Source organism: Rattus norvegicus, chromosome 4, assembly GCF_036323735.1.
Source record: "Rattus norvegicus strain BN/NHsdMcwi chromosome 4, GRCr8, whole genome shotgun sequence".
Lineage (NCBI taxonomy): Eukaryota > Metazoa > Chordata > Mammalia > Rodentia > Muridae > Rattus > Rattus norvegicus.
The window spans coordinates 59,107,360-59,119,488 of NC_086022.1; the positions used below are offsets into that span (position 1 = coordinate 59,107,360).

Genomic DNA, 12,129 nt, shown 5'->3' on the forward strand with positions numbered 1-12,129 from the left:
TATAAATGACCAGGCTGGCCTCCCAAGAACTGGCATTTAAAGTGTAAGGCACCACCACTCAGCTAGGATTATTTTTTTTTTAAAATAAGCTTTTTAAAAAAAAAGATTTATTTATTTCATGTTTGAGTACACTGTAGCTGTCTTCAGACACCAGAAGAGGGCATCAGCCCCATTCCAGATGGTTGTGAGCCACCATGTGGTTGCTGGGAATTGAACTCAGGACCTGAGGAAGAGCAGCCAGTGCTGAGCCATCTCTCCACTCTTTGGGCTTCAGGATCCCATCCAAAATATTGTATTTGGTTACTAAGTTTTTACCTCCTGGCCTGTGAGGTTTTGATACTGGTGGTTTAAGTACAGAAGGCCACAGAGTTGTCCCTCCTATGCGTGCACGTCTCCCCCCATGCAGTGTGCAGCCTCAGCCTATGTGCACTTGTATTTGGATGTGAGCGCACAGCTCATTCCCACTGAGGCTGCATGAAGGTGAGATGCAGCCCCAGCAGCTCCTTGTAACTGTTTGCTTTTTCTGTGTCTGACCCAGTTCCCGAATAGGGACACAGAGGCTTATTTATTTACCAGCTAAGATCTACACCACACACTAGGCTTGGTCCCCAACAAGCTCTATTAACCCAATTACACTACTCAGTCTGCCAGTTGGTTACCTCTCACTTTATACGTCCAACTTCCTCCACATCTCAGTGGCTAATCTCTCAGGCCTGACTCTTTCCAAGTTCCGACCTCTCCCACACACAATCCACCTTACTACCCTGCCTGGCTATAGGCTGCTTAGCTCTTTACTGACAGGTGATGCTTTACGCAGTGAGCAAGAGACTATCCCTACCAGTCATGCCCTTTTAAGCTCTCTGCTCAGACGCCCATCACTTCTGAGCAGTGAGTAGTGAATGGAAATAAACACACTGGTAAAATTTGAAAAATTGGTTTTTATTTTTTTTTCCTTTTTTCTGTTTTTTTTTTTTTTTTTTTTTTTTTTTGGTGCTGTTGATTTATTCATAAGATGGCCACACACAGGACAGAACAGTGCCCTTGAAGGCAATTAATTTTCACACTTTTTTAGCAAAATACAGGTAGCCCTGTAAATACATTCCCTTCATACTCTTGCCCTCTTTTTAATCCCCTCCCACCCCATATTTGTGGATGAATAATCAAGAGGGAGAGAAGAGAGAGAGAGAGAGAGAGAGAGAGAGAGAGAGAGAAGAAAAGAGAGAGAGAGAGGGAAAGGTTTACTACACATTTGTCCTCTCCGCCCTCCCCAGGTTTGGCTTTTCTCCCCAAAGCTGATGACGAAGACGTGTGGACTGGAGTGGACTTAGCAACTCGATAGGATCAGGGTTGGGTCACCTTGGCTGGTTCTGACTACCATCCCTAACCATGATATAAGCACAACAGGCTCCTTGTCTGGGCGGCTCTAAAGGTGGAGGAATTGGGGAGAGCGTTTCCTCTGTTCACCTGTGTTTAAAGGAAGGAGAGCAGACGCTATTCCCTCGTTTCCCTAAGGTAAGGGTCTGTCTCAGACAGCTCTCACTGCCATGTCTCCGTGTGCACTGCATGCTGGTGTGTGTCTGTCATGTGTGTGTCTGTCATGTGTGTGCATCTTCTGCTGCCAGTGCGAATTTCAGTTCTGGTTTCATCTCAGCTTTCCTTTTTAAAAAATTTTCTTTTCTTTTCTTTCTTTCTTTTTTTTTTTTTTTTTAACTTTCCTTAAATTATTTTTCCTTTTAGAAAGAAGTTCACCAGGAAACTAGTTCCCTCCCACCACGCCGGACAGGCTGTAGCCATCCTTAAATACCGCGCGCTGTTTCCCCCTCACACCCCAAACAGGGACTCCTTAGGATGCCTTGGAGGGTGAAGTCTCTCCCTGTGTGGCGGGATGGTATGGTGGTCGTGAAGGCCCCTCTGCCACAACGGAGGTTTCTGATTGTGGGACACAGTCTGGGTTGTTTTCTTCCTGTCTTCTAATGAAAAAAGACATTCCTGACAAAAGAAAAGAGACGGTCTAGTAAGCACCAGCCGAGAGTAAGCAGGGGGAGAGGGTCAGAGTCGGCCTGGAGGCAGTGCTGTGCACGTGCGCTGTGCACTCCTGTCACCTGTTACAGAACTCTTTTAACAAACAAGCAAAACCAAAGTCTGGCTTTTTTCAACTTGCAATTCCAAGGTAACATTCACTTCACTGAGACACTGCCTATATATAGCACTGCCTGTGCTGAGCTGCAGACACTAAGGATGAGGTAAAGGGTGGGAGGAAGCCAACAGTAGAATTTCCATGCAAAACCATCAGAAAAGCTCCACTTTAGTCTGTTAGTAAATACTGAGTTTTCATGAAAGATTTAATTTTGAAAGAACACTTTTTTTTAAAACTAACAATGATTTAGCAATCACTATAGACTCTTTGGAAAGAATGCTATGCAGATGTGCCATCCATTACAATGGTTAAAAGCGAAGATTCTGGTACCAGAACACCTGAATTCCCCTAGTTTCTAACTGCAACAAATTGTTAAACTCTTTGACCTTCAATTCTTTGTAAGATGCATATATATATAGTTAACAGAAAGTTGCAGAAAGAGTCTCTTGGTTAATACATTCTTTTTTTTTTTTTCTGGAGCTGGGGACCGAACCCAGGGCCTTGCACTTGCTAGGCAAGCGCTCTACCACTGAGCTAAATCCCCAACCCCTGGTTAATACATTCAACACACAAGGAATGGTGCATGGGCTTAGTTTAGGGCTTGATGAACACCAGCTGTGAACATCTACAGCCGCCTTCATGCAAACCCTGACAACTTCCGATGGTTCCTTATTAAAGAGCCAACATTTAGTATCCTTTTGGGTGTGGTAAGACACTACTGAACATCACCCTGACCTACTAATGTATCTATTACAGAAACCACCAGGAAGTGCCATAGATTCTGAGTATTGTCTATCAAGACAATAAATTCTCCTTAAGATGTTAAAGGGCGGGCTCAGAGAACTGCCTTTCTTTGCACACTGCCACCCAGTCGTCACTCCTTTCCTTAGCTGAGCCTTTGCCTCAGATCAGAAGGGACAGCCATGGAGAAATTTCGCCATAAGGAGACAGCCAAAGGAACTTCTGCCTCCCTACATCTCCCTGGCATGTCAATCATAAAAGCAGTAAGAATAAACTGCTTGCATATTATTTCTGGCAAGTCTGAGAAGAAAAGTGTCAGGAATTATGGTCCCCATTGTTCTCAGCAAAGTAGCAGAGGCTAAAAGTGCTGACTTGATTGTTACCAAGCACACATCAAAGTATCTAAGGGAAGAAATTTTTCTGATGCAGTCTGCAATAGTTGCCGTTGTCTATGGAGTGGAAAATGGCATCCAGATACACTGATGATCAGCCTGCTCTGGCCCAGACAATCAGGGTACCTAATACTTCAGCCGCTGAGACAGCTCAACACTAAGTTCTTCCATGACTTGAGCCATGTCTTAAACATATTCCCAGTCTCAAACCTCCCCAAGAGCCCAGAAAGAACTAGAAGTATACACGACTCACCTGATGACAGGCACAGTGCAGGAGTGTGAGCTTGAGCTATCGAAACAACCTGGTGAAGTCTCGCAAGGCCCAGCAAACTTGCTTACATTCCTCAGCACTAGAAGAGAAAAAAGGTGGATGAAGAGGCCCTTGACTGAAAAAGGAGAGCTAACATGCCGAGGAGGCACACTGAAGACGGTTCCAACTCTGCCGGCAATGATTTTCATCCGATCTTCCCAGAACTCAGGGTAAAAATTAAGTATTACAACTGAAGATAATTATAAGCTTAGTGCTTCTCAAGGAACAGGTTCGGAGACAAACTGTTTAGGGCTGATTTCTAGCTCTTGTGTTCTTGGGCAAGACACCAATCTCAGCCTTAGTCTCTATTATCTACTTCATGTTACTCAGAGGATCAAACCCATTCATATAAAACATTTATGACAAAGGAGCAGTGAACAAAAGTGACTCAGTAAGCATAAGTTTCTTTCTTTTTTTTTTTTTTTCCTTTTTTCGGAGCTGGGGACCGAACCCAGGGCCTTGCGCTTGCTAGGCAAGCGCTCTACCACTGAGCTAAATCCCCCAACCCCAAGCATAAGTTTCTATAGCAAGACTCGACAATCCTGACACAAGTAAAAGATATATAGATGCCCTCAAAGGAAGATGGCCAGCAGGTCCCATGAGGCTCGGAGCATTTTAGCTCTATGAGAGTGCTCACTTAGGTCCTGAGCTTCCTGTTTTCCTTCTAGGACAGATTCTCTTTCCAAAGCCTTGTCCAGTAACTACTCTGTCAGTCATTAATTTTCCAGCTGACAGGCGGCTCAGGATCTCCTCTTGAGACAGAAAGGGTTAACACACAGAAATGGAGAACGGATAAGTAGGACCTGGTCCTCAGCAGATGCTGAGGTGCCCAAGTGTTGTGGGAGCCATGCTCACCTGACTCCAGTTCTTCAAAGTTCCCTTTGTCTGAAACCCACTTAGAAGACAACTGAGAAATCTCATTCTTCTGGGTATTTTCTGAACAGCTTAGCTAACTGAACTCCAGGCGGGCTAAGCAAAAGCAATTGGAAAAGAGAGCACTCTGCACATGCTCCTGAAGGGAAGGGACTCAGGCACAGGGACTCAGACTCACAAGAAAGCAGATTTGCCACCCTGTGCTAGTTAAACACAAGAGTGGGTAACTGTTAAGAGCTATCCAACAGAAAAATATCAAAATGCCTATCTACAAATTCCCTCAACAAGTATAAAGGTCCAAAATACCGATGAAAAACCTTGACAATAAAGTATTTTCTTTTAAGTTTTCTTCACCATAAACCCTCCATCTGGCATCCTGGGGGATTGAACCCAGGGCCTTGTGCATGGGATTCAATAACTCTAACCACTGAGCTATATCCCCATGTACCTAACAAGCTTTACTAACAATGCTACATTTTTTTATATTGTATGTTATATTTCAAAGTTAACCATAAGCTAAGGAAGCAGCCAAGCTCATGCCATTCATGCTCCCACTGTCAGGATGAAGGGCAAGTAGCCCACCAGAGGGTGTGTGGTGTGTTATTATAAAGAACTAAGAGAAGATGCTCAGGCATCCAGAAAAGTGCTGGAGACTCAAGATTCATTTATTATCCTAATATCCTACATGTTTGAAATTGTACCCCTTTTAATTGAGATCTTTCAATTAAACCTTGATGGACAAATACCTCTGTCTCTAGCCTCTTTTTTGAGAGTAAGAAAAAGAGCACTGAAATTTAATTGTTGGGCATGGTGGTGCATGCCTTTAGTCCCAATGCTTGTGAGGCAGAGACAGGAGGATCATTGTGAGTTCCAGGATAGCCTTATCTACGTAACGAGTCCTAGGCCAGTCATAGATGCATAGGGAGACCCTGTCTCAAAAAACCAAAACCAACCAACCAACCAAACCCCCAAATAAGTAAGGACTGTGGTGAATAGTGAAGTTAAGTGTTGTGGTTTGAGTAAGACTGGCCCCCTATAGGTTCATGTATTTGAATGCTTGGTCACCAGTAAGTGGAGCTGTTTGAAAGGATTAGAAGGATTAAGCACTGTGGCCTTGTTAAAGTAAGTATGACAGTGGTAATGGGCTTTGAGGTTTCAAAAGCCCATGCCAAGTCCAGCATGTTCGCCTCTCTCTGCTTATGGATCAAGATGTAGAACTCTTAGCTGATTCCCCAGCACCGTATCTGCTTACATGCTGCCATTATCCCTACCATGATGAAAATGAACTAACCTCTGAAACTGTAAGCAAGCCCACAATTAAATGCTTTCTTTTATAAGAATTGTCTTGGTCATGGTGTCTTTTCATATCAACAGACTAGTGACTAAGACAGAAATTGGTACCAGGGAGTGCATTGTTGTGATAGGTATAACCTTCGTTGGAAGAATATGGGAAATTCTGGTGGGATGCTGTAAGCAGGCCTTAGTGGGCCATCGTGGCAGGAACGTGGAAGGCAGTAGTGCTGAGAGCAATGTAGACTGTGAAGGCTCAAGAGGTTCAGAACAGAGTATTAGTAAGTGGGCGAGAGACTGTTTTTCTGATATTTTGGTTAAGAATATGTCTGTTTTCTGCCCTTGTCCAAAAAAGTCTGCCTGAGGTTAAATTGGGGAGTTTTGGATTATCAGCATTGGCAGAAGAGATTTCAAGACAGCTTAATACTGACTCTGTCATGTGGTGATTAGCAGTTACCCTTATGTAGATTTATGATGAAAAGGACCAAGCCAAGCAAGTAAAAATACAAAAGGTTCAGTTTGAGGAAAAAAGGAGCACTTGGGAAGTATAAAGGAGCTAAGTCCAATGCTCAAGAGATAAAAAGTTTAAAGAAAAACTGATGCTAAATGGAATAAAGGAGCCTACCCAGTTAAGCTTCCAACCTGGGAAAAGAAATTAAGAAAAGCTTTAGCATTGAAGGAAATCATCAACAGAAAGCTGATACAAGTGCATTTGAATCAGGGAGTCAATTTCTAGCCCCAGCTAACAGCAGAACTTGACAGCTTCAACCACCCGGATCTGGCTTTAGACTCAAGGATACAAGATGGGGTTGAGGAATCTCCCTTATCAGTTAAGAAAAACCATTGAGGCCAGGCATCTGTGAGGGGTGTCCCTTCACGAAGCTGTGAAGGTGACGTGTGAACTGTGTTGGAGACCCCAAGATATTGGACATGTCAGAGTTAGGTGATAACTGCTGAGCATGACTGCTAACAGGGTATGGAATGAGGGGGGAGGGAGAGGAGGGAGAGGAGGGAGGGAGGAGGGGGCAGGGGGAGAGATCAACAAAGCTGAAAGGAACTGGAGATCTGAAGAGTGCTTTGACATCAGACATGCAGATGAAAAGTTTGGAGTCAGTCTTGCTTTGGTCCAGCATTTCCTCACTGTGCTCCTTTTCCTTTCCTCCCTTTTGGAATAGTAATGTATATTCTGTGCCCTTAAACGCTGGGAGTATGTGATCTGTCTTTTCATTTTGACTTTATGAAGGGTTACAGTTAAGAGACTGCCATGGGTCTCAGAAGAGACTTTGGACTTGTAAGCAGTCTGTGAAAAGACTTGTCAAGAGACTGAAAGACTATGGGGACTTTTGCATTATGATATGGTTATAGGCCTATGGGGGCCCACATGATAACGGGCCCTCTGAAACTGTAAGCAAGCCCAAAATTAAATGCTTTTCTTTATATGAGTTCACTGACCAGAACAGTGACTAAGACAGTAAGAGCAGCCTAGGTCTCCAATTAGCTCCACTCTGCCCCAATCCCTAACAGTAACTGGCCTATGTGGAAGAACTCCAGCTAATTCTGAACTCAGACATCCTTGGTGGGTAAACCCACAAAAAAGGATCAAAAGCTAAATGAAAAGATGAAACAAAAACAAAAGCCAAATAAAATGAAAAGGAAAAGCTCCTTAAAACTTAGCACTATTTTCTTATCTCTGTTCTTAACAGTATTGACCAGTCTTTGCCTCTGTTTTTACTATTACTTTTCTAAGTTCCATTTTCTATATTCTAGTCCCATAATTCAAATCCTTATCCCAAAGAAGTTTATGTCAAGACTTATAATCTTAGGCACATGCTGAGAATTGACTCTTTTATCTGAAGTCTTGGTAGGTAATGACGACCTGAGCACCAAGATACTCCGTCTGGTCTCTCTTTCCACTACCAACTCTCTCCGTGCTTAGTATCTTTTTTAGCTTTAAGATGTCATGGTAGGCAGTCACACCAAGATGGAAAAGTTGGGAATAATGGCAGGATTTCTTCTAGTCTTGATTAATCTGAGCTAGTGATCGTTTACTAAGTTTTTGGGAAAAACTATATTTGAGGTTGACAAGGCTCAGCTTTCTTCAACTTGACCAACTAAGAAAGCTGGGGAATTAATTACTAACACCATTTGAAAAGCAGGCTGGAACTCGCTACAATGAAGCTGAACCAGTTCACCCTCCCTGCTAAGGTGGCAAACAAAACAGCATGTTGAGGCAAGAGTCAGAGGACCTTAAAACCAAAAGGGAGACTGAGTCATGCACAGGTTCAAGGGTACACACACTAGGGAATTACTAAGAGAAGGTGAGCAATCCCAAACCTTTTAGCTACACACACACACACACACACACACACACACACACACACACACACACACACACACACACACACACACACACAATCCGTCACAGCCTGCTCTGGGAGCTGTAGAACTTGTTTGGCAATGAAGGTCAAGGCTACTTGGTTCAGTCCCCTTCTCACTGGGCGAGGATCAAGAACATGGTTATTCTCAATGTGACTCTTCTGGGTACCTTTCCCTTCCCTTTTCTTGAAGAATAATGTTGCTTGTGACCTTGCTCTCAGATGTATCCATTACTCTATTCATTATATACAAGCCCCATCAAGAACAGTTGGGCCTGTGGAGACATATTCCAAAATGTGTGGGTGGCTTCTGTAAAGTTGGCAAGAGACATGCCCAAGCTAGTTTTCCAAATAGGCAATGGCATTCTGGCAGCTTCTTTTCCAAACAAAAAGGAGTTAAACTTCGTGGATCATCTATTATGTGTAGGAGCTTTGGGATACTATTTGGCATTTGTTAATAGCCTTATAAGGTAGTACTGATCCTATTTGCAAATGAATTAACTGAAATTAAAACAGCATAATGGCAAAATTTAAACTGACAGTCTCTGCAAGATTTCCCTTAGGCTTCCATTTGCTTCAAGGAAGTCAGGGTTAACAGATAGATTGTGGTTTCTGTTGACCAGCAAGATCTAGCAAAGGGGAACAGAAGTAGTGAGAAGCAATTTTCACCTGAGATTGCATGTAGGCAGCACCCCCCACCCCTATAAGAAGAGTCACTATGAAAGAAAATCAAATCACTTCATAAGGTTACCCAGATCCATAGATTCTTACCTGGGACAGGCAAATTCCCACTCTGGATAAATGTACCACAGAAGCCAGTTACCATGCTAATTTTCAGCCATCAATGTCAGTAGATACAAAGTTAAAATATCAGTTCTAGGGCATAACTTCTAGTCACTTAGTAAACCACAAAGTAACAGTGCTCTTTCCTTTTCTTCAATTTTTAGTTAAAGACAAAACCTTACATTATAGAATGGGCTGACCTGAAACTACCTATATAGCCCAGATTAGCCTTGAACTTAAATGATCCTCCTGCCTCAGCACCCCCACTTCCTTTTAAGCCCAAGTCTCATGTAGCTTAAGTTGGTCCTGAATTTCCTAGTGGGTGAGGATGCCTTAAATTTATCACCTTTGTATTTTCATCTTCCCAGAGCTAGAATTACAGACATTAAGCCACCACACCCAGCTCAGAAGACTTAATATTGTTAAGGTTACCTTATCAATAACACCCAAAGAAGCCTACTGATTAAGTATAATAGTCATCAAACCTGCAACATTATTACAGAAACACCAGAAAGATTTTCACAATTCATATAGGATCTCAAGAAACTCCAAGTACTCAAAACAGTCTTTAAAAAGGACAACAAAGCGGGGTTGGGGATTTAGCTCAGTGGTAGAGTGCTTGCCTAGCAAGCGCAAGGCCCTGGGTTCGGTCCCCAGCTCCGAAAAATAGGGGAAAAAAAAAAAAAAAAGACAACAAAATTGGAGGTCTCAAAATTGTGGATTTCAAAATTTATGATATTGCCACAGAAATCAAAATAGCATGACACTGACATAAAGCCAGATACGGATCAGTGAAATAGAGAGCCTAGAAGCAAATCCTCAAGTACACGGAAGTGTTTCCTAAGGAAGATGTCAAGACCATTAAAAGAGAAGGACCAGTCATTGGAATAAACATTGTAAAGAAAACTGAAGTTGCCAGGCAGTGGTGGTACATGCCTTGATCTCAGTCAGCATTTGAGAAGTGGGTCTCTGTGCGTTTGATGCCAGCCTGGTCTGCAGAGCAAGTTCCAGGACAGCCAGGGAACTCTGTCTTAAAAAACAAAAAACAAAAAAAACCATTCCCTACCATTATATAAAATAAATAAGCTGAAGGAAGAAAGATAAATCTAATAATATAACTTCACAGAAAACATAGAGGGACTTTTTAATGTTTCTGGGTCTGGCAATTTTTGGGTAGGATAAAAACAAGTATCTTGGTCAGGATGCAGAAATTAAACTATGTTAAAATTAAAACTTGAACATGTCGAAACAGGTCAGTGACAGAATACTTGCAAGACACATGTTAGATTGTAGGTTCTATCCTTAGCACTGCAAAAATTAAAAACAGAATGTGAATGTCTTCACTGAACACCAAAGGACACAATCGATGAAGTAAAAGTAGTGGGAGAAGAGATCTATCTACACTCCATGTACAGAATAGGGAGTGTAGAGGCCAGTACAGAAGCAATTCTACTAACCCACCAGCAAACAGCTGGGCACGATGCCTTCTACTGATAATCCCAGCACTACAGAGACCAGAGTGGGAGGGTCACCATGGGCAGTAGTCAGCCTGTGTTAAGACAGTAGGACCATGTCTCAAAAAAGATAAAAAATAACCACAAAAAAGGTTATGAGACTTAGAAAGTTTTTAAAGATACAGATATCCAATAAGCAAATGAAATATTAGCTCATACTAGGTTTAATTGCTCAAGTGGCTACTCTCAAGAGCTGGAGACACAGAGAAACCCTGTCTCAAAACAATCAAACAAAAACAAAAACTAAGGACCCACAATAAAATATTTTGCTGGGTGGAGGTGGTGGCATATGCTTTTTTTTTTTTAAGATTTATTCATTTATTATATATAAGTACACTGTCGCTGTCATCGGATCTCTTTATAGATGGTTGTGAGCCACCATGTGGTTGCTGGAAATTGAACTCAGGACCTCTGGAAGAGCAGTCGGGTGCTCTTAACCACTGAGCCATCTCTCCAGCCCGGCATATGCTTTTTAATCCCAGTACTTGGGAGGCTGAGACAGGTAGACCTCGAGTTCCAGGCCAGTCTGGTCTACAGAGTTCTAGTACTGCTAGAGCTACACAGAAAAACCCTGTCTCGGTTTAAAAAAACAAACAAAAACACATTATTATTATTATTATTATTATTATTATTATTATTATTATTATTATTATTATTATTGGTGGTGCTCAGAGACCAGAAGAGCGTGCTGAATCCCTTTGGGCTATGGTTATAGTAAGTTTTAAACTGTCCAACATGAGTGCTAGAAAACTGAACTTGGGACCTTTGCAAAAGCAGCAAACACTCTCAACTGAGCAGCATTCTCTCTAGCCCCTAAACTCATTTTAAATTCATCCATCCATCCATCCATCCATCCATCCATCCATCCGTCCGTCCGTCCGTCCGTCCATCCAGTTATTAATTTATTTATAGGTGTGTGTTGTGTGTGTACTATAGCAGATGTATTGTGATCAGAGGACAACTTCCTTGTAGTTAGTTCTCCCTTTCTACCTTGTAGGTCCTTGGTAAGTCAGACTATGAAGCCCCAAGCAAGCCATTTGTGTTTGTTTTTTTTCGAGAGAGGTTCTCATTATATAGCCCTGGCTGAACTATTCTACCTTGTAGAATAGGTTGGTCTTAAACTTACAGAAATCCTCCTGTTTCTGACTTATGAGTCCTGGGATTAAAGGTCTTTGTCATCACCCTGGGCTCACACTCCCATGTTTTAGGAGGTAAGTGTAACAACAGCATCCATGCTTATAGCAATGTTTTTTTTTTTTAAATATTTATTTATTTATTTAATGTATAAGTACACTATAGCTGTCACACCAGAAGAAGGTATCAGAGCTCATTACAGATGGTTGTGAGCTACCATGTGGTTGCCGGGATTTGAACTCAGGACCTCAGGAAGAGCAGTCAGTGCTCTTAACTACTGAGCCATCTCTCCAGCCCAGCAATGTTTTTTATACCAGCATCGTTCACAGTAGACAAGAGAAGCAACCTTAAATGTGCACGGACAGAAAAATAAATAAAACAGGCATATACATTCATAATGGCTGATGTTAACTGTCAACTTGACAGGTTCCAGAACTACCTGAGACAACTCTCTGGGCATGTGGATGCTTTTAAGCTGGGTTTACTGAAGTGGGAAAAACGCACCCTAAATGTGGCTGAACACAAAAGAAAACCAGATAAATACCAGCATTCAACTCTTTCTGCATCCTGACTGCAAGTG

At 42.2% G+C, this 12,129-nt stretch overlaps 1 protein-coding gene across 3 annotated transcripts in view; it reads right to left on the bottom strand.

The window, feature by feature from the left end:
* Positions 1-918: 918 nt before the first annotated feature.
* Positions 919-12,129, bottom strand: part of Tnpo3 (transportin 3) — an 88,735-nt gene continuing 77,524 nt past the window's right edge. For 2 of the 3 annotated variants that reach the window (XM_063285739.1, XM_006236186.5), the window contains 2 exons: positions 3,524-3,620; positions 919-1,989 (listed from right to left, as the gene is read on the bottom strand). In XM_063285739.1, the coding sequence (XP_063141809.1) occupies positions 3,560-3,620 (61 nt within the window). In that variant the 3' untranslated portion in view covers positions 919-1,989; positions 3,524-3,559. The remainder of the gene's footprint in view (positions 1,990-3,523; positions 3,621-12,129) is intronic. The other variant, NM_001106587.1, reaches the window with a different exon arrangement.